The sequence below is a fragment of the Taurulus bubalis genome, assembly GCF_910589615.1.
Source record: "Taurulus bubalis genome assembly, chromosome: 4".
NCBI classification, from domain to species: domain Eukaryota; kingdom Metazoa; phylum Chordata; class Actinopteri; order Perciformes; family Cottidae; genus Taurulus; species Taurulus bubalis.
In genome coordinates, this window is record NC_136592.1 from 9,033,989 (window position 1) to 9,056,492 (window position 22,504).

General features: G+C 42.1%; 1 protein-coding gene across 1 annotated transcript; it reads left to right on the forward strand.

Moving 5' to 3' along the window:
* Positions 1-757: 757 nt before the first annotated feature.
* pla2r1 (phospholipase A2 receptor 1) lies at positions 758-22,215 on the forward strand (the record flags this gene model as incomplete). Its single annotated transcript, XM_079217392.1, has 30 exons — positions 758-902; positions 1,843-2,223; positions 2,364-2,537; positions 3,123-3,287; positions 3,566-3,679; positions 4,568-4,717; positions 5,024-5,218; positions 5,308-5,471; positions 5,729-5,839; positions 7,420-7,532; positions 7,623-7,795; positions 7,908-8,116; positions 8,636-8,781; positions 9,885-9,969; positions 10,075-10,210; positions 10,312-10,347; positions 10,446-10,606; positions 11,808-11,872; positions 12,409-12,512; positions 12,603-12,739; positions 14,002-14,119; positions 14,907-15,046; positions 15,203-15,344; positions 16,595-16,830; positions 18,559-18,733; positions 18,824-18,958; positions 19,390-19,512; positions 19,599-19,775; positions 20,073-20,108; positions 21,136-22,215. 30 exons carry the CDS (start codon positions 758-760, stop codon positions 21,351-21,353), a joined length of 4,464 nt encoding a protein of 1,487 aa, XP_079073518.1. The 3' UTR covers positions 21,354-22,215.
* Between the last annotated feature and the right edge of the window lie 289 nt (positions 22,216-22,504).

Consider the following 22,504-nt stretch of genomic DNA (forward strand, 5'->3'; position numbering starts at 1 on the left):
CCCTGTGAGTGTTACACGATTATATACAGTATTATTATTATTGTGTTTTAATGTGTAAGTAGAGTTTGACAGGGTACCATATTAATCAAGCTCATTACATCATTTAAAAGCCCTGCATACAGAATTTTACTTTGGTAAAAAGTTTATAGTATTATCATCAGAATAAACTTAAAGGACCAAAAGTAGAAGTACCATTTATGAAGAATGGCCCATTTCAGAATACTGTCTATATTGGATTATAATTATTGATGCATTCACGTGTTCATCACTTCATGGTTGCAGCTGGTAAAGGTTTATTCTGCTCTGAAGTTAAATCCTTATCTCATCCTGTTATAGTAGAATGCATGTGAATATGATTCTGCAAAGAAACTAATTTGAAATGGATCTATGTCTGTATAGCTCCCTAACTATATATATATATATATATATATATATATATATATATATATATATATATATATATATATATATATATATATATATATATATATATATATAGTTTAGTTTAGTTTAGTTTAGTTTAGATAGATTATTCTTTCGTTCAGTCACTCCACGGCAGCAGGAATGCAGCCTCCCGACCGGGGAGCAGCAGCTGCTCCTCCGTCAGACGTGACGTCGCTGGTCCCCCGCTGAAAAACTTCACTCGGCACAAAGTTCTCTGAGGGGAAAAACCAGAAATACTCTCTCCCTCTCTCTCTGAACAGGAGCCTCGGAATGTGCGGACATTGGCGCTTCAGCACCGCATCCCGCCGTCGAAATGTTCACACGGTCGCTTCGCTTCATCGACTCCGTGGCTGTTGTGGCGACTATTTGTGCGGCGGTGTTGCTGGCGAAAAGCTGCGAGTGTGTCAGCGAGGAAGACGATGAGGTCCTGGAGGAAAAACAGCTCACGGAGCTCTACAGTAAGTCGAGTCATCTTGGCTGCAGCTGCGGCTCGGTGGTCTTTTAGTCTAGAAGTAAAGCTTTACCGTCCATGTTCCTGTCCTGTGCATGTAGCACGGCACACACTTATATAACTGTAGCCTGGACCCCGAGCTGGCCTCTGGACCAGAGTTTGAGCCCCACTGCTGCAGCCTGGCTCACATTACAAACCCGGATTTTTTATTATATGTAAAAAAAAGTTGTTATGAATAGAAACATGTGCTGTCCATGTTTCTTTGTCCCAAAGATGAATTAAGTATGGGCAGTAAACACTATAAAGAGTAGATTGCAGATGGTTAACATGTCAAATTGCTTGCAGTAGGGCTGAAATAATTTGTTGACTTGATGATCATTGACAATTTTAAAATTCTATGAAGGAATAACATCAAGCATGCACTGATTCCAGCTTCTCACAGTTGAGGATATGCTGATTTTCTCTGTTTTACATCCCGACATGTTAACTTAGAGTCAAGACGACCGCAATAGTGACATGAGGGGAGAAATAATTCCTCTCGCTGCTTTCATCACTACCATGTGTATATTCACGATACATCCTCTTGTTTTGTTAGAGTATCCAGTTACACAGAGACCTTTATTCAAAGGAAACATCAAAGGTTCCCTCAGGCCTTCATTTAGCTTGACCTATTGCTCTGTTTTGGTGCCGAAACATCTGAAGTTGAAGTGAAATATTAAAGCTGAAAGTAGGTGAGAAGTGAGAAGTAAGTGCACTCTGACTTTACTCTCTGAACTGACTTCGCCTCCCACTGTGTGGTTATGCCCTCATACATCTATTATTTTTTTGCTCTCACTAAATCCATCCTCCTCTCTCTTGTGTCACACATTCACTTCAATTGCCCACTTCCTGCCCCATGTCTCTCACCCCTCCCCCTCCCCCTCTTCCTCGTCTCTCACCCACCTCAGAAAAGGGTCTGTTCATCCTGGAGAGCGAGCCGCTGAAGCGCTGCATCACAGTGGACCGCTCCAACCTGGTGCTGGAAGACTGCGAGCGGCCCACGCGTCGCATGCTGTGGAAGTGGGTCTCCCGACATCGCCTCTTCAACCTGGGCACCAGCACGTGCCTGGGCCTCAACATCTCTGACGCGACGCAGCCGCTCGGCACGTTCGAGTGCGACGCGGCCCTCCCTGTGCTGTGGTGGCGCTGCAGCGGAAACGTACTGTACGGGGCGTCCCAGTGGAAGGTGGCCGTGGCCGGACGTTTGGTGGTGGTGAAGAAAAACTCCTATCATGAGTGGAAAAGGTACAGCACACCCAGAGAGGGGCCGTGCTCATATCCCTATGAAGGTAAACGCCGGAAATACCCTGCATGTCTTCTGACTCCCGATCTAACATTTGACACACTAAGATGTCTCAGCGACTCTCTGACTGGTCTGCACCGGATGTCTGTCATGTCAAATCACACAAGGCTTGTTTTCTATTTGCAGATATACACACTTTGTTGGGAAATGCACGTGGCATGCCCTGCGCTTTGCCCTTTAAATACAACAACAAATGGTACTATGAGTGCACGACTGAGGGGCACGAGGACCACCTCCAGTGGTGCGCTACCACCACTCGTTACGATGAGGCCGAGAGATGGGGCTTCTGTCCCGTACAAGGTAAAGAAGAGTGCAACGGAGTAAGGATGGGTAGATACACTGCAGGGTCTGAAGTATGTGGACACCTCTTGTTTCAACAACGTAATGCCTAAAGCGAGGCCCATGATTAAATGGTTTGGTGTGGATGGGCCTGACTGATCTGCACAGAGCCTTCAGCTCAACCCCATCCTGCGCCTTTGGGATGAACGACGTTATCGCCCAACGTCAGTCCTCCCGTAGCAACGTGTTAATGGTTGTGAGAGGAAATGTTTGAGGATCACACGAAGGCGCAATGATTGGGTTTCCACTTGCCATAAATTAAAAATCTATTTGTGTCACTGAAATTTGTACAATTCAAAGTCATAGTAAAACATACCTTTTAATATTTGAATCGCATACCATTTAGAATGAAAACATAGAAAACATTCCAACCAGACAATAATGAATATCTTTATAATTGTATCTGACAAAAAAAACTCAATATAATGTTAAAATGTCAGTGACTCTGACCCACAGCTGGAAACTATCTGCACACTGTCTCATTTCACCTCTCTCCTTCTCAGCTTCTTGCTGTCTTTTTTTATTTTATTTTATTTTTTTCCGTAGATTTCAGTTGCGACCGTTTCTGGGAGTCAAACCAGGAGCTGCGTGCGTGTTACCAGTTCAACCTGTACACCATCTTAACCTGGAGTCAGGCGCTGTCAACCTGCCAGGCTCAAGGGGGAAATCTGCTCAGCATCACCAGCCTGGCAGAGCACAGGTATATCAGAGGTAGGCATTTGATGGAAAACACATGCAGGGACCAAACAACTGTTGAATGAAACATCCACCAAGTAACAAACGCCACACTGGAACTACATGACCTAGAGATTATTCATTCGCACTGCTTCTCATGAGGGTTATAAGTCATTTCATGTCTTGTTTCAATACTCCACATTACTTTCCGTCAACTGTCCTGATTACTTTTATACCCCTCAGCCAGATAGTTAACCGGTAATTTATTGCGGAAAAGATTTGTTGACAATTCGTATAACATCGTCTTATGGTAGATCGACTTGCAAGTGTTGGAGCGATGGTGTGGATCGGGCTGAACCACCTGAAGGATGGACGGGGGTGGCAGTGGTCTGATGGAGCTCCTCTATCCCTGGTCAATTTCACCACAGGTACTGATTATTTGGTTACTCCGTTTCATGGAATGAATAGCGAATTGAGTGCGTAATACTGAACATTTGTTTTTGTCAAGAGACAATCGTGGAAAGCTTATGCAATTTTGTGCACTCCAGAGTGTGCGTACAACAAAAAGTTGCTATTCAGTTTAATGAACAGTGTGAAAACAGATTGTAAAATGTGTGCATGCCATACATAAATGTATGAGCCAGAGAGACTACATCAGCTCCTTCTCTGACGCGTGGTGTTGGAGAACGTAGAGTGTTGATCGACATAAACCCGAGCGACTGATTGACTATTAAATCCATAAAAACAGCTCCTTGCCGATGGCTCAGTCCATTAGCCATGGGTGCAATGCATTGTGTGCTCTGCTGGCACGTCAGTACAGCTTATTTCACGGAAAATAAAATAAATCTCAATCACCTCAATATATTATTTATTCAGTATACTGTATGTACTGGCATTTGTATTTGTGAAGCAAAACATGTTGTCTGTTGTAGTTTTAACATTGAAAAGGAGTTTATACATAACTGAAAATGTTTTCTTTTTAAAATAAAATTTAAGTGTAAAAGATTATTCTATATATTCTATGTGACTCTATTCTATATACGTTTCATATTAAACCAAAAGAACAAGGACTTCACCTTAAAGGACCAACATATATAGATTCTCACATAAAACTTTAAATATACATTTATTTGATGTAATATCAAAGCTTTATAGTAATGTCACAGAATGTACGAGCAGTCTGTGGTAAAATGAGAGGTTGGCCCTTCAATACCTTTCTACATACAACAATGCAAATGAGGAAGTACAGGAAGTATAGATGAGGAAGAACACACAATGGTTTTCAAAATAAACTCCCGTAACTGTGTTCCCATCAGCTCTGCCTGCCAGCCCGCTGCAGGACAACATGCAGTGTGGAGTGTACAACTCAGCCTATGAGAACCACTGGCAGAGTCTGTCCTGTGAGTCAGCTCTGCCTTACATCTGTAAGAAGACGCCTAACGACACCCGGAGAGCAGAGCCACTAGGTGAGAGCATACGCTGAACACATTGCATTACAGCCTCACATGCATGTATCTTCAGAGGTATCCTACCTACTAGCGGTGGTGACTTATGGGACAAAGTGCAAAAATGCACAAGAAGAATTAGCTCTTGTAGTTTTTGGCCTCAACAGCTGCGCTGCACCTGGGGAGTTAACTTCTGACCTCTCTCTCTCTATTGCGCTGTCGGTGGCTAGACCAAAACAGTGTCTGCTGCGAAATTGTTTGCTTTTTTTTTGGTCTGTCCTGTTGTGATTTTTCCTCCTCTCCCAATTCGTCGTCTTCCTCCCACAGAGAACTGGCAGTATATCCACACAGAGTGTAGTAACGGCTGGTGGCCTCATAATGGTGTCTGCTATCGGCTGCTGTCGGAGACGGAGGCCGGAAGCTGGGAGGAGTCCTCCCGGGCCTGCAGCTCTCAGGGGGCAAACCTCACCAGCCTCCACTCCCTGTCCGAGGTGGAGATGCTGCTCCAGCTCCTGACTAACTGTAAGCAAGCGTTTAATGGAGACACTCTGGAGATATAACAAGGGGACACTAAATAGTACTTTGTGTGTGCGTGTCCTCGTGTTTCGTAGTGTCTGGGGACAGCGTGGAGGTGTGGATCGGTCTCTGGAAACCGGCATCGTCGCCGACCGTGGAGTGGTCTGATGGCTCACCAGTGACTCTCACTCTCTGGCACCAGTATCACCCTCCTCACAACCTGACGGATGCAACACTCTGTGTCAAAGCTAACAGGAAGGTGGGAGGTGATTCTTTCATGTTGGGGGGTCCAACAATTTAGAAACCCAAAGATAATTCCATTTACTTCAATGGCGACAAGTAAAAGCAACGTATCTCTCGTTTGACTTTGATCAAATGACCATTAATCAATGATCAAAATGCAGATTAATAAATAAATTGTCTAATCTTGTCAGCTCTAATCCCTTTTTTTTAAATGTTTGAATACATTTATTGGATTCTGTCTTTTGAGAGTTATAGCATTGACCTCTTTCACAGGAAGGTAACTGGCTTTTAGGGTCATGTGATGAGCGACTGCCTGCTGTGTGTCGAAGAGAAATCCAAAAATCCGCCCATCAGCCTGGAGCCTGGGATGAAGATTGTCCTGAGGTACGAACATGAACGCGCATGTGCATACATCCAGGTCAGCGTGTACCCAGCAGCTGGTTGACTTTACTTATTTTTGTTATAGTAGCTCTAACTTTTCCCTAACCACACCAGTTGAAGAGGGACAATAACGAAACATTTCTACGTAACACTTCATCTCCTTAATTTACCTCTTATAATAATTGATCCATCATAGTTTCAGGTTGTTCCAGTAATTGTTTTTGTTTATGCTGATGTCAGTTTTTGTCTTAAAAAGCAAAACGCATTGCCTAAGTCCAGCGAAAAATGGATCTGATTTATTGATTTATTCTGATGAAGAAAGTTGTCTATTTTCAACCGAAACCAAAGCAACTATATTTAACTTTGCCAGGCGGATTACGTGCTGTGCAGAGTTACAATAACCCCACACAGATCAGGACGTGCACCAGGCGGAGCCGGCCGCCCGCTGCAGTTCAACTTGTGAGCGAGTTGCCCCTTCACAAGCACAATGAGCTGATTCACTCCACTGCTGACGTATTGTCTGGCATTCGTGTTGCTCCTCGACTCTGTTTACAAGAATATCAGACTCCTGAGTCATCGGGCAACTTCATGCCCTGAAACACAAAGCCAAAAATGTCCCTGAAGACGTAATACCAGTGGACATGCTAGAGCAGTCTCTGGTGATTCGGGCTTCAGCAACAAAACCATATATTCCACTTTAGTCTCTTTCTCGTCTGTAAATGTCTACCGTCGTGTCATTTTGTTGTTAAAAAGGCGTCCAGACAGTTTGGATTTAAAGAAAGCTTTGGGTTTTGTCTTCGTGTAAATGTTTGTGTAGGCCTCTGGTCCCCAAGTATCGGGAGGATTGGGGGTAGATGGGATATAGGGGTTAAAGCGGGGGGAGAGGGGGCAAATTGACGCCACTTGTCAAAACACCCCCACCACACAACTAACACACAGACGAGTATACACACACGGATGTGCATTTAATTGCACACATATACACGAACGCATAGATTAACCTTCGCTCCAGATTAGGAATGTGTCGCTTTGAAGGATTTCAGTAGACGTGCCAATAACAATACCTGAGTTTTGGTCGTGATGCCAAAAGGAAACCTTTAAAACTTTGAGAAATATTTAAATCAATGTTACTTTAAGCATGTTAGCCTGATCAAGCACCGCTGTACCTAACTGCAGCCTCACAGAGCTGCTAGTGTGGCTGTGTTAGTCTTGTTATTACAAAGTTCTCCAATATTAAATGTAAGCAGCCACAGAAGAACTTTGCCTGAATAAAAACAGAAGAACAGGAAGATCAAAAATATCTTCAATCTGACTTAACATTTGATTCCTATTCTCAGTGCTTGACGATTTAAAGCACCGGACACATTATGATCAGGACCCAAAAAAAGTATTAACAAGTTTATATTGTTCCTTCACTAACACAGTACTGTTTCTTAATTCTCATCATCACGTTTTTGGATAATAATTCAGGTCCTCCGCACGCAAAGGTACGTTTTTTATGATGTCGTTGTAAAGCTGCAGCTTGAAAAGGAACATAATGACACGCTGTGTGACAAGTTAATTTTGTTTTGCTGATGTTGCAGGGCTGGAAGCGACATGGCCACTCCTGCTACACTGTGACTAGCCATGAACAGAGCCATGAAGACGCACTGATGGGATATTACTGCACTGCTCCTCTCCTTACTGTGGAAAACAGGTGCTTTATTCAGATTATGGCCAGCTGTGTTGTATTTGTGGCAACACTGGAGCCTCTCTCCTCATCCTCTGGTCTTCCTCGTGCTGGCAGGTTTGAGCAGGCGTTCGTCAACAGCTTGGTGAGCGAGAGAGGGACCAACAACAGCAGCAGGTATTACTGGATTGGCCTCATAGACCTGGAGAAGAGGGGAGAGTACAGCTGGCTCCTTCACAATAGCACCTCCATGCCTCTTACCTTCACAAACTGGAACAAACACCAGCCAGGTGAATTGGAAAACTCTTTTTCTAATTATAAATAAGTACGTTGCGTTTTGGTTTTGGTCTCATGTCAATCTCCTTCCTCGTTTTCAACGGCTTCATCTTTTCCTTTTCTCAGTCAGTGCTGGCGGCTGTGTTGCCATGTCAGGCGGCCCAGCGTTGGGCCACTGGGAAGTGAAAGACTGCAAGTCGCACAAGGCCTTATCGGTGTGTAAGCAGAGCATTAGCAGCTACCGCAATGTCCAGCCGCCAGAGCACCACATCGATGCCTCCGTCCCCTGTCCTCCAGGGTGGGAATCTCGCCCTGGGATGCTCTACTGTTTTAAGGTGGGATCATCCTCATCTTTTCTCTGTGTTCCTCCCTTTTCTCTGTCCTGACTCATGTTTCTGATTTACCTTCTATCATTACCTCCATTACCTTACCAGCAGTCCAAACGATATTCAATTTACTACCATTAAAAACTAAACAGAAAATGTTCACAATAAAGACGCGAGCATTTTTTTGTTGAACGAGCGCCCACTTAATTAACTTATTATTTCAGCTCTATAGACAGGGCTCGAGGCGGGTTTGTGAGGTGACTACTAACTTAACAAATAAGTTACTCAAAAATTATCTTTGGAATGGAGAAAAGATTTGAGAGGAAATTAACATTATGAGGTTGACTCATAATGGTTTACTGCAGGTTAATAATGTATCTGTTCCTTGCTTGCCTCATGTATACATAATGATTTATAATGAATTTGACAGTTTTACATGTTATTCTCATTCGGGACAGAAACATTTTGAAATTATAAAAGAAGAAAAGAAAATACAAACAGAAAACTAACCAAGTGTTGCTCTTCTAGGTGTTCCACAATGAGAAAGTGCTGATGAAGCGTTCCTGGGTGGAGGCAGACTTCTTCTGCCAGGCCCTTGGATCTCAGCTGGCCAGTTTCTACCACTATGAGGAGCAGGTGTTTGTTAAGCATCTCCTCAGTACCATGTTTGAAGGGTTGGTACAGCCCTCTGGGCCTCGTCAGTGCAGGAATGTTATGGGAACTGGTAATGCTTCAGGTTATTTGTATGTGCATAGAGCTGGGGGTGAAGGATTGTATGATTTAGTTTTGTAGATGAAATGTGGTTTAGGATTGTTTTGGACAGTGTCAGTGAAAAAACACAATAAGTCATGAAACCAAGAAAAGCATTTTAGAATATCAATGTGCTGCAACAATTAGATAATAAGTAAGTTAGTCAAATAAGTAAGTTAGGTTTGTGGTGTGTTTGATGATACACTTGTCAAACATTAGTTATTTGAGTAAATTTTGCAACTCAATGAGCAGTGCTCTTTAATGACAGTATTGGATTTACAGTTTTTTAAATAATAATAATGATATTTAAGTGTATGTGTGTAGCAAACCCAATGTTAAAAGGTGCTTTACACACAACACACAATAATACAACGGAATAAAATCAGCAAGGCAAAAACTATTGACCCATAATGGCAGCAATTAAAAAATCTTTAATGTATATTTCAGATGATAAACATTAACAACAAATTGAGGCTGGAATTTAAAAAAAAACTAAATTGTCATTAGGCAATGGCAACAAGATATTACTTGATTCGTGCATGCAGATGTTCTGGTTTTCAGAATTTAATTGAAGAAAACACATGTCTGTGTTTGATGTGACCATGGGGAAGCATACAAGAAAAATAAGAAGTCCAAAGGTCCTAGAACCCTCAGGCATTCCACATTTTCTTCTGGTTATTCCACCTGTGCAAATATTCCCCAGAATGTCCTGCAAACCTTTAAGACAATATACACTATATTACAATGTATAATTACTTATAAACAAGTGCTAACTGATTTTGCTTACTTTGCTAACCATGACATAATCCAGACCGTGATAAACAATCTCACATGTCAATGTGCTATTTTGTGGTTCAAGTCTACAACTAAATACAAGGATGAAATATATTATAAACTGTGTATTTACTCCCGTACAACTGTAAATATTTATTCCACAATGTACATGAGAGATCATTGTCAAAGCTCAAATCTTAAAATGTAAACACTTGCTCAGATGGACTTGTTGCATTGTGTTTATCTTTTTCAGAACAGAGGGCCGCTGGTTCTGGGTGGGTTTAAATAAGAGAGACCCTGAACATCCCGGAGCCTGGGAGTGGTCTGATGGTTCTCCCGTAAGTACAGAGAGAGGTTCACAAAGTGTCCCAAGGCCATTTTGGAACACAAGTAAATATTCAGCTGGTGTAACCATTCTGGTTTTGTCTGGTGTGTCGGTGCAGGTGGTGACGTCCTTCATAGAGGACAAGAACGAGGAGGACGACAGGAGGGACTGTGCTGTGTACAGCGACCTGACCAACGCTCTCCTGCCGCAGCCCTGTGACACCAAACACGAGTGGATCTGCAAGCTGTCCAGAGGTAATCGCCCTCACGCCACCACTCTCCATCCACGCAGACATGCTGCTCTTCCACACATCAGTGCCGCATTACTTAAACCAGACTCTGGTTTTTGGTTGCAGGTGACCAGCTGAAAAAACCCTACTGGTACACCGAGCGTAAGTATTTACTTCATTGCTTCTGGCAAACATAAGCTTTATAGACATTGATAGACATATATATACAGTATATAATTATCCGCCTGCCTCCCCCACAGAGAGCGAGCCCTGGGTTTTTTACCATGGAGCTGAGTACCTGCTGGCGAAGCAGCCCTTTGACTGGGACGCCGTCTCTCTGGCCTGTCAGATGATGGGAGCCTACCTGCTGTCCATCCACTCCAGAGAGGAGCTGCACTTTGTCAAAGAGCGCTTGCAGCGGGTTTGTTGTTGCCACTGCTCATGAACTTCTATTCACAAAATGTCAATGTCCTCGGACGGAGATATATCATTGTAAAATTGCATCTATTTTATAATCACTATAATCAAGTGGTATCATACAGCACCACCGTAACAGTATTATTAATTTCTCCGACTTATGAGAGTGAATTATCAGGGACAACACTCCCTACGGTTTTTGGCGTTTGACAGATTCAGAATTTTGTAATATAATTATGTCGGCTAAACTCATATTTACAGGACAAATGTGTTTGACATTGATGTGATAACCAAACCTCATTAAGATTGCAATCACTCATTCATATCTTCGTGTCCTTGTAAAACATACACCACGGTAAAATTTAATGTATTCATTTAAATGACAATTTTATTTACCAAAATGATAGAGCTCATTCAAAAGGAAATATAACAATTTTAGCTCATTTTTAAAATAAAGAAATAACTACTCAATTGCACAAAATAATACCTGCAACCAATTTGCTACGAATAAATAGTATTATCTCTGTGCAGGTAAAGCATTTATTTGTGTGATTATATCCTTCCCACCTCTTCCCCGATCACTCCAACATTTACTTATTCCCTTTGCAAATACTGCCGCCATCTAATTGCTAGAACCAAAATGATGTCGGGGGCATTCGGGCAAAACAATTTTTTGGGGGAGATTTCAGTGAGCAGGAGCACAATGTGACAGTAGTTCATAGCCAAAGCAATGTACTTAACCACAGAGGCTCTTCTCCGTTAAATGGTCCAACAGGCCTCTCTCCCAACAGTTCACACACACAAACAAGTGCATGAACAAGTGTGAACACAATTGACACACTCATACAAAGTCAAGTGTTTACAGACACACATCGCCAAGTAAAACTTACCTCATGTGCTTTCATGCTTGAGTGCCCCCACACACAGGGAGTAAGAAAAAGGCAGTTTTTTTTCTGACAGCTGCCTTTTGGACCACACTATAGAAGTCTCTTGTGGTGTTGAGGCTTGTGAGGGGATAAAGGGAACAAAACAAGGCGATGAAAGAGACGAAGCACGGGCCAAGGAGGCCGCCTGAATGGACGCTCATGTCAGAGAGGCTCTGAAAAAGCCGATCTTCTGGCCCAGTGAGGGCTGGATTGCAAAGGAGGAGGGTAAAGTGGAGTAAGTCCTTTTTCATCTCTGTTCCTTTCACTGTGTCTCCTCAGCTCTCCGTGGGCCCGACAGACTGGTGGATTGGCCTGTCCATTGGGCAGCTTGGAGAGGAGGCCAGGTGTGTGTGTGTGTGTGTGTGTGTGTGTGTGTGTGTGTTTTGCAGTTTGTTAAACATTTCCTGTTGCTGCCACTGCAACTGTCTATTAGAGCAGTCAACTCTTTGTTCAACAGCTCGAGTAAAGAAATATTGACGTAGTTACAACCTAGGGGCCCAAATCCCAAAAGCAATTTGCGATCACTGCTTGCGGGCCTATTGCAAACGGTGGAAGCCACTCCCAAATTACAGATACATCTGCAACAGGGCTTTGGAATGCTCATGCACGGTTTGCCGGAAGGGTTTTGATCAGTGAAGACGTAATAATCTTTTGTGTCGTAGCTTGCATGTTGCAAATTTGGGACATATAGCCATTTGAAGTGCAAATCAGTTAAACTGAATACATATGATATGGAAGGGAAAGGGGCATGCAGGTGTTACCAAATGGAAAAGAGGAGTATAACAAAAACATAACTCAGTTTCTGAGCACAATAGAGGCTAGTATGATATTAAAACTAAGACGTCAGTGAGGTCCGTTCATTTAAGGTATTTGTTTGCAGGTGGAGCGACAGGACGGAGGTAGAATATCAGAACTGGGCCGAGAGGACTGCCAGTGGTGGCCCAGGGAGAAACGGCCTGTGTGTCACCATGTCCTCTTTATCAGGTAAACGCAACGCGCACTCAGAAACACTCACTGGTGAACGTCTACACGCTCTGTACTAGAATGTGTGGAGCTTTCCCTGGTGTGTTGCAGGCAAGTGGTCGACGGGTAAATGCAGCGATCTCCACGGCTACGTGTGCAAGAGACAGACTGTGTCTGTGGTGGAGACTCCCAGGGAGCCGCACTACGTCGGAGGATGTCCGGAGAAATGGCTGTACTTTGGACACAAGGTGCAGACACACACTTGGACACACACACACACATTCAAGCGGGGGGGGGGGGGGGGGGCTGGGTCGAGCAGCGACAACCATCATTGAAATATATTGTATAATGAAAGTCAGTTGATGCAAAGACACTTCAACAATACCTCTTATAGAACCTTAACTCAATCGATATTAGTCACATATTAGTAAAAGTGGCAAAATGAGACCTTAATATCTAGTTGAATAAATTAAATAACCTGTACATAACACTTTTCTTCAACCTCCTAGTCAGGCAGTATATCAACATAAATTAAAAGGTTAATAACTCCTTTGTAATGTAGTTTTAAGGAGATATAAGCATTTGTAAGTGTATTGGGAACAAGTATCAGAAGTAGAGGCTGGTGTGTAAACAGATAATGAATCACAATATAGTAAAACACTAATATTAAATATATATTCTTATGATGATAATTGTTGACATACGGTTTACAGCCACACGATAGTTATTTATAAACCGTTTATTATTATTATATAGTAAAGCGTTACCATTTTAAATGAGTATCCGCTTATATTGTTGTTATGTACAAACTGCAACAACAACAAAAAGTGTCTCATTATATTCTGTTCTCTTCCACGAATCAGTTCACTTCTCTAAATTCACAGCTGCCTCTGGGGTCTGCCTCTTTGAGTGAGTCATGTTGACAACTTCAGAAACCCCCGCCCCCCCGCTGGTGATGCTCAGGCTGAGTCAACCTCCATGAAGAGCAAAACCAGCGAATCATCGACGAAATCATCTTGACTAGGACTAGATTTCAAAATGAAGTGTCTTTCAAATAAAGCACTTGATTGTTCAAGTACAAATACAAGATTGGATGATACAAGAAAGATTTCCCTTGGGAACATGTGAAATCTAATTTTCCACCAAAACAGTTTAAAGTTTAATAGTTTAATAGTTTAATAGTTTAAAGACATGATAGTAACCAGACATTCATTACTGTTTGGTATTAAACGAGAGAGACCCAGTGACCTGGAACAGATGCATTGTTCTGCATATTAAACAGAATGGAAAGCCTTGTAGCAATGACTGTCCTTTTTCTCCTCGATCTCAAAATATGGAACAAAGAGTCATATTTTTCTCTTTGCCTTTTTGAACCTATGTTAGGGCGATAACAGGAAACACTGTGAATGCTTCCAATCCATGCTTGGATTCTGACCAAACAAGCATGGGGGAATTAGGATTTACGTTTCACGATGTGATATTCATGTTGTGTGTGTATATGTATTCGCAGTGTCTCCTGCTTCACCTCCCTGATGGCCCAAAGGAGGGAAAGAGTTGGAAAGATGCCCAGTCCATCTGCTCCTCCTTCGCTGGCTCGCTGGTTGCTGTAGAGGACGAGATTGAGCAAGGTAGAGGCAACGTCCGACGAATGGTTCATTTCTTCTAACGCCATCAGACAAGGTCTTTGGTAGTCATGTCATGTAAATATATATATAGGAAAGAGTCCGTAACAGCAGGTCATGGCATATTACTACAACACCTCATCAGAAGAAAGTCCATCAAAATATCGAAGAAGAGGTCTCCAGCAAGCGTAAAACCTATCAGAGCACCCTCTAAGAGTGAATTAAATTTTCTCCAATTTAAGGAGGAACAGGATATCATGTAATCATGCTTTGATGGACGGGGGTTGTGAAGATTTCCATAAGAGAAGAATCTTCCTTCGGGCAATTAAAGAGGCAAAAGCAATAATATTGTCCTGAGTCGCTGAGGTGGCAAGGCTGTCAGGAGATCTACCAAAAATAGCTATGTGTGGGGATGGATTGACGGTTATACCTAAAATGTCAGAAATAGATTTAAAAAAGGACTGCCAATAATAATAATTTTGAACAGGACCAAAACATGTGAGTCAGGTTACAAGGAGTCTGGAAGCATCTACTACAGGCTTCATCCATTGACTGGAAACATTTTAAAGAGTTTATGTTTGCTGTAATGTAGACGATGGAGCACTTTAAACTGTATGAGAGACAGCCTAGCACAGCTAGAAGAAGAATTAACAGCCTCGAGAGCCTTTTTCCAGAAATCCTCAGAAAAGTTTGTTTGTAATTCAACTTCCCAGTCTGCTTTAATCTTATTTACCGCAGACTCCTTAGTTGTATATTTCTTAATTGTTCTATTCTCACGCCATCATTCCCGCAGCCTACATCACTATGTTGCTCCAGGGAAGCCCTGTAGGTGTGTGGATTGGTCTGCGGGATGAGGACACCATGAGATGGGCCAATGGGAAATCCGTCAGCTACACCAACTGGTCTCCAATTGGACCCAAGAGCTATCTCATTGTAAGCTCCTGTGAATACTTTAGGTTGACCTACATTGCTACAATTTGTTGCAACCAAGTATTGCTGGAAGCGTCTGAAGATGAAAAGACACTTTCATCGTATATGTGCTTTTGTGAATGAGGTCGAGTGTAGTAATATGTGCTTTATGAACCCCAGGAGGATGAGTGGCTCAGTGGATTTGCGGATGAGCCGCTGTGTACTGTTCTGTCCAACAACCACAACTTCCACCTGACAGGAAAATGGTACGATGAGAAGTGCAGCGAGAGTGGGTATGGCTTTGTCTGTCAAAAACCTCAAGGTAAGATTCCGACTTTATCTTTGATTTTATTCTGTCACTGCCTGTCTTTCGTTGTACGTCTGTCTTTGTCTTTTGCTGTCAGATCACATTCTCCACTTCTCTCATCACCTATTCTCTCTGCAAGTCAAAGCACCATCTGTGCTGACAGGTGTTTTCTTTCCTGACAGCCACATACTGTGCTACTGGCCCACAAATGAAAGAAACATTAACAAAACTGAAAGTACGATGCTACAGAAATAGGATTAAACACATTAACAAAATTGAAAACACAATTAACTATAAAGGCACATTAAAGAGTAACTTAAAGGAGCTCTATAGGGAATTCAGAGCAAATCTATGATTGCCTGCACACGGCTCTCAACATGGCGAAGGCTAAGGTGCTAACAACGCAAACAGTAGAGGGAGGGGACTGTAGAACGGCCACTACGTTTTTGCGCTGACGCCGTGGGTTGGTACGCTGTTATCAGCTGTTAGCGCCATATGAGCAGACTGCAGAGTGGTGGCGATTAGCTAGTCAGCAGATGGATAACAACACACTCTGAGGGAAAGCAACTCCATTTCGCCGCTCTATCTTCACATAGCAAAGCACAATCAACCACAGTGCAATCATGTCATATATATTGAGTTAGATTTGGATGTTTCTTACTGTGTCTTTAAAGGAAACAATATGGTTTATTGCATCCTGTTGTGTTTCCCATGTGGCCATGTGCTTATATTGTATAGACGTAGATCCCTGTGCAGTTACCTATATTGGCTATCACAGGTGTCTGCTTTACTTTCGGTCAGACTTGTGTTGGCAATGATTCTCTTAAATATCATGTTTGTTTGACTGAAGTAAGGAGGCTTGTACAGCTTGCCCTGATATCCTTGTTTTCTCGTATCCCGTAAGTTCTAATGACCCATAGAGTCACAAGGACCACATGTCAATGTGCCAGGTTGAAACGTATTTTGATCATTGAAAGCTTTTATTGTTAAGCTTAAATTAATAGTTTGACATTTTCAGAAATGCGCTTATTCACTTTCTTGCGAAAAGTTAAATAAGAAGATTGATTCCACTTTCATGTCAATTTTATCGTCAAGAAAGCAAATGAGCTCAAATTGTCAAACAACTCCCTTTAATTTATTTATGAATGACAGCTAATCAGTCATTCGTTGATTGCACGTGTGCCAAACATTAACACCTTGAAGTAATCATTCTACCCTACTTCCCACTCTCCTCTCTTTTGTCCTTTTTTTTCTGCTGGAAACAGATATATCCAAACCCCCCACCCACTCCTATCACCACCCTCTCCCTGACAATATTGAGTACAGGAGCCGCAGCTACAAGGTTGTGTCCGGCAACATGAGCTGGTACGGGGCCATGCATATGTGCATAGAGAAGGATTCTGACCTAGTGAGCGTTACAGATGCATACCACCAGGCTTTCCTTACTGTCCTTGTGAATAGATTGGCAGTCCCCCACTGGATTGGACTGTATAGTCAAGACGTATGTATCCTCTCATGCAATATGTACGTGTGTGTGTGTGTGTGTGTGTGTGTGTGTGTGTGTGTCTGCTCTTCTACAGTTTTCCGTTTTGGGAAATACGCTTAGTCACCTTTTTAGCAGTAATTAATTGAGAAGATTGATGGTATGGCATTCCCATGTCTGTACGGTAAATATAAGCCGGTTAGCTAGTTTAGCATACAGAGAGGAAACAGGGGGAAACAAACTCACTTAACAAGTTTTCAAACTACTACTTTTACTTTAGTTAGATTGTAAAATCTGTCGGTAAATATTCTGTTCTTCAAAATGTCACCTTTATTTATCCAAAAAAAGGCAATTGCTAACAGGCGCCTTCTCAGCCTCACCATGGTGTTTTTTTTACCACTGCCGAACGCATTCATGCTTAAAAAATCACATAAAAGTGGTGTTCATTTTTAAATATCATATATATCATACACTTGTGTTTTGCCACAGAGTTATTTAAAAAATAAAATCAGATGAAAAAATCCCATTGTTTTTTCCACAAGGGAACCAGTGGATGTAAACTTCCCTGCAGTATTCTATTCTCATCTAACTTGCCAGGAAAGCAACTAAGAGTATTTCCCAACACTATTCCTTTTAATATTGCTTAATAAGCATGAATTTCAGAGAATACACATCAGTATGCATGAGATGAATTTTAGAAATGCTTTTTTCAATTTCAATTATCTATTTTTTAACCAAATGCATAGTTTGTGCATGTCCACGTGTCATCAGCATCCTAAAACTGGCAGTCACTTTCCTATCCCACGCCATCAGGTAGATGGCTCAACACTCAAATAATCCTGGCAAATCATACAGTTTTTGACCTTCATTGCTCTTTTGTACCAGGATGCAACACAACAAATCTGAAGCTTCTACTTATTTATTTAATAATAGATGCACACAAGAGGCTTATAGTAAAAAAAGAAAATAGCTTGGAACAAAATCTGAATACTGTAAAATATGCTGCCTTCAGTTTTTAAAGGAAAGTATAACAAAAGGTCCTAAAAAGATTCTAGAAATTATCTTTCATTACAGAGATGCCCGCCGAAGGCTAGTTGCAGTTGACTCACATGCCTCTAGGGTTTTCTCCTGACCTTTTGCCCACGTAGAGGTAGTCGATCCACAGGCATGCGCTTTCCCTGCAGACAGCCAGAGCCTTAACATTTGGATTCAAGTATCGCTGAGGCCCCGTGGAATGTCTTAGTCATGGAGAGAAATGAACACAGGACGTGAGAGAGACGATTCTCTTTCCACATCCCTTATATTTATTGTTTTAATCTTGCCTGATCTTGTTTCCGTTTATTTCCGTCTCATGAACCAATAATTTTGTTCTTTTATCTTTTATTGCAGTGCTTTATTATATGAACCATCCCCGTCCAATGCTAACAAATAACTGGAGTGATTCATAGTTTAGAGTTATGACTGCTGCGAATCATGTTATTCTTAAAGAATATTTCCATTTGAGTTTTATATTTTGTGACGCTTCTAGATTAGAAGAACAAACCCAGTACACAGTATTTCAGAAATAAACCCAAAACCTGCATGTATCCAAGTAAACAAACAAATCTTAGCATAACTGCAAAATGTGTAGTACAAAAAAAGAACAACACAGTCAGAGGTCCGTGTGAATTAAGTGTTGAGTGTTCCTGGCAGAGTGTCGCCACAAGTGCAGCTTCTTCACCGACACTCTGGTCACTTCCCTTACAGAGTGGCATCAATTACCAGTGGTCAGATGGCAGTGACACAGTGTACACGCACTGGGACGCGACCGATGACGACTTTGTCACGGGAGAGTGTGTGTACATGGACGTGAGCGGAGGCTGGCGGAGAGCCGACTGTGAAACTCCGCTACCAGGAGCCCTGTGTCATGTCCCCCCACCAAGTCAGTGCTCACTCGACACTGCACCTCTTCAGCTGCTGAGTTTCTGTCCCTCATCATCCATCTCTCTCTCTCTCTCTCTCTCTCTCTCAGGCAACAAACCCTTCATCTCATACGAGGTGGCGTGTCCCTCCACATGGGTGAAATTCAGGCATGGCTGTTACGACTTTGAGCCTGTGGTGCAGAAGCTTACATTTGAAGAGTCAAGAGAGCACTGCAGGCAGAAAGGTAGCGATTCGTCAGATGACATTTTTTTGTTATTCATTACTAAGTCATGTATGCGTTGGTTTTGTTATTGATGATTAACATGATTGGAAATTGGAGAAATATGTTGTCACTGTAATCTGCAGTATGGAATACATACTCCCCCTACAGGCCAACTAGAGGAGATACTCTGATGAAGCTTTTGCTCTTTAGAAAACTGGTTGAGTTCTTAATTAGAGATGCCACTTTGAAGAAATGGATACAACCAGTAAAACTATGCTTAAGGCAACATACTTTAGTGTGTTTATAATACTTGATACTTGCCCGTTATAATTGTTTTTAAAGGAATAGTTGAACATGTATTTGTTGTCTTGCGGAGCGTTTCCAAAAAATGGTAAATTGCTGCTTTCAAAGGACTGTAGTTGTGAGTTTGTTTGTGCTGCTATCACTTCCAGTCAACACCTCGGACGTCCTAACCATTGAGAGCGAGACAGAGAATCGTTTTGTTCTGGAGCAGCTCTGGTCGTCGGGGTTCCTTCACCACGCCGTGTGGTTGGGGATGTACTTCAACACCGACAGTAAGAATCGATCACTCTCTGGAACCCATGAGATGATCACCGTGCCCTGCGATCCCATCCCATTGACTTGTGGCCTGTGCTTTCAGCTGATTCTATGGCCTGGGTGGACGGCTCACCTATGGACTACATCAACTGGCCCAACAAAGCCCCAGACTCCAGGCTGCTGACTGCAGATGCCTGCGTTACGACCAGGGTGGTTGACGGCGTGTGGCACCTGTCGCAATGCGCCGAGCGACTCGGCTTCGTCTGCAAAACGACCTCAGGTGAGTCCAAGTGGGGGCCTTCTGAGCGACTATGGGGTCCCCTGTATTAAACTCGTACAACATATTGAGATATTTGTAGCTTCCCAAAATGATATGTTGATCCATGATACATGTTCACTTCTTGTTTCCGCTGCCACAAACTGAACACTGAATCTGGTATTACAGGTTTACACATCACAATTCTGACAGTCAGGGCCTGTGTCGGTTTTCGTCTTTGCTCACACACCACGTGGTCTGAATTCACAAGATGATACATGATGAGTTGAATTGAACTCCACTGTATGTGTTTTTTTGCAGATGTAATCGCTGAGGTGGAGGTGGAACCTTTAAATGGTAAAGTGCACTTTCATCTGAACGATTTAGATGGGATGGGTGACATTAGCACAAGCATTTTAAAACAATGTGATGCACGTTAAAACTATACAGTGGTGGAATGCATCTATACGCTGGACAGAAATATGAACGCAACACTTTTAGATTTTTCTCCCATTTTTTACGAGTTGAAATAAAACATGTACAAGTTTTTTTCTATGCATTCAAAATGCTTATTTCTCTCTTGTGCACAAATGTATTAACATCTGTGTTAGTGAGCACTTTTCCTTTGCCAAGAGAATCTATCCACCTGACAAGTGTGCATATCAAGATGCTGATTAAGCAGTATGGATATTACACAGGTGTGTCTTGGGCTGGTCTCAATAAAACGTCTCTGAAATATGCAGTTTTATCTTGAAGAAATACATTTGTTTTGTCTGGACTATGGATTTCACAGGAATCGGGCTACAGATGTGCATTTTTTGGTCACACAGGATTCATTTGGGAGGAGATCCCCCTCTGGTATTGTGTTGGTGATAAAACTGCATATTGGCCTTTCGTTGAGACCAGCCAAAGACACATGTGTAACAATCAGGCTGTCTAATCAACATCTTGATATGCCATGCCTGTCAGGTTGATGGATTATAGAAGTGCTTACTAATATGGATTTTAACAAAATCTCAGAGAAATACGCCTTTTTTTGTGCAAAATTTTAGCAAAACGTGTTGCGTTTATATTTTTGTTCAGTAAAAGCACTATACTTAAGTACAAATTAAATTCAATATATCCATTTTTATGCAACATTGTACTTCTACAGATATTTTTCTCTAATAAAAAAAATATTTTTTACTGCACTATATTTGAAGTTGAGTGTAGGACTTTTGTTTGTAGTGGAGTATTTTACAAGTGGGGTTGTATACTTTCATTAAGGTAGAGGATCTCAATAGGCCTACCTATTATATAATATATCAGCATCAATGTTTGTATAATACAAAGAGACCACACATGAAAAAAGGCCACCTAGAAGCTATAACGTTGTGCATTTCAGGTTTACACCACGGCGTCATCCCCGCCGCCGTGCTGGTGGCCGTACTGATCTTTGCCCTGGTGGCAGGAGCGATGTGGTTTGTGTACAAGAGGAACTCCTCGCGCTTCCGCGGGCTTCCCACGCTCGGCAGCGCTTACTACAGACAAACCAGCTCGCAGGCCACAGAGTCGGACGGAAATGTGCTGATCACACACCTGGAGGCTCACTCGGGAGAATAGCGCTCAGTGACTCCTTTTGTAGGGTCTGTTTCTCCCATCATCTGTCTGCCTCTCGCCATTTCACCATCAGGTATGAATGACACTGTAAAGCTGTGACTCCTCAGGACAGTGGTGAGATGATGACGGCAGACGTTTCCCCTTTTGTTGATTTTGAGAAGGTGCTTGAAGGATCCCGGTTGCTCGCAACAGTTTTCATGCGTTCAGAAACACCTACATGAGACAAATGATTGTTAAAGACATTTGTTGTGAGCCCACGTTGGAATTATCTCAAGTTCACACAAATGAGGTTGTTGAAGAAGGGATGCGAGAGATTTTTAAATGTGTTAAAAGAGGTACTAAACACTCCCGCAGTGTGAGTATTTAATTAATTGTAGTTGGAAAATGATATTTAGGAAAGTTATTTGGATAATAAAATACTTTATTCAACTAGATAAAAACATGTGAAAAGAAGTCTTGAACTACTTCAGGGGTCAAAAGTAACTTTTATTGTCATAAGTAAGAGGCAGATTGATGACGAAAGAGTGTTTTGTACATTTTATTCAGAGTTCCAGGAGCGGTTGGAGCTGCAAGCGTGGGGGGCAGCATTGCTATCAGTATTACTTTTGTATTTTATTTTTTTAAGTACACATGCTGTATATTGAGAGTTGTATGTTCAAAACTAACAAAATGTGTAAGGCATAACTGATGTTTGAAGTCATTCCCTTGTCTACTCTTGTCTGCTGATACAAAGCAAACTACCAGATTTATTTTTGCACAATTTTTTTCTTTGTGTTTTAATAAATCACGGTTCGGCCTAACAGTTCCAGTTTCATCACTTGAGTCTTGCTGCGGGAAGAACACTCAAAGATGATCAATTACTTCACTTTCGTCTCGTCTAAACGGCCAGCAGGATGTCTCCACAGCATGGCCATGAAGTGCTGTTTCCTCCGAGAACGAGATCAAAGAATTCATACCGTAATGATATCTTACCATGCATTATCTATATCCACGTAAGCTCTGGAGGGTTTCACAATTTAGTCTACTCCTTTTGGATACATGTGTTGCATCTTTAATGGAGCGTGATGGTGAAATACTACAGGCTTGCTTGTAGCGTTTCACCATCAAGGTCAGAGAATGCTTTGCTTTATTTATACAAAAGCCGAATGAGTGAC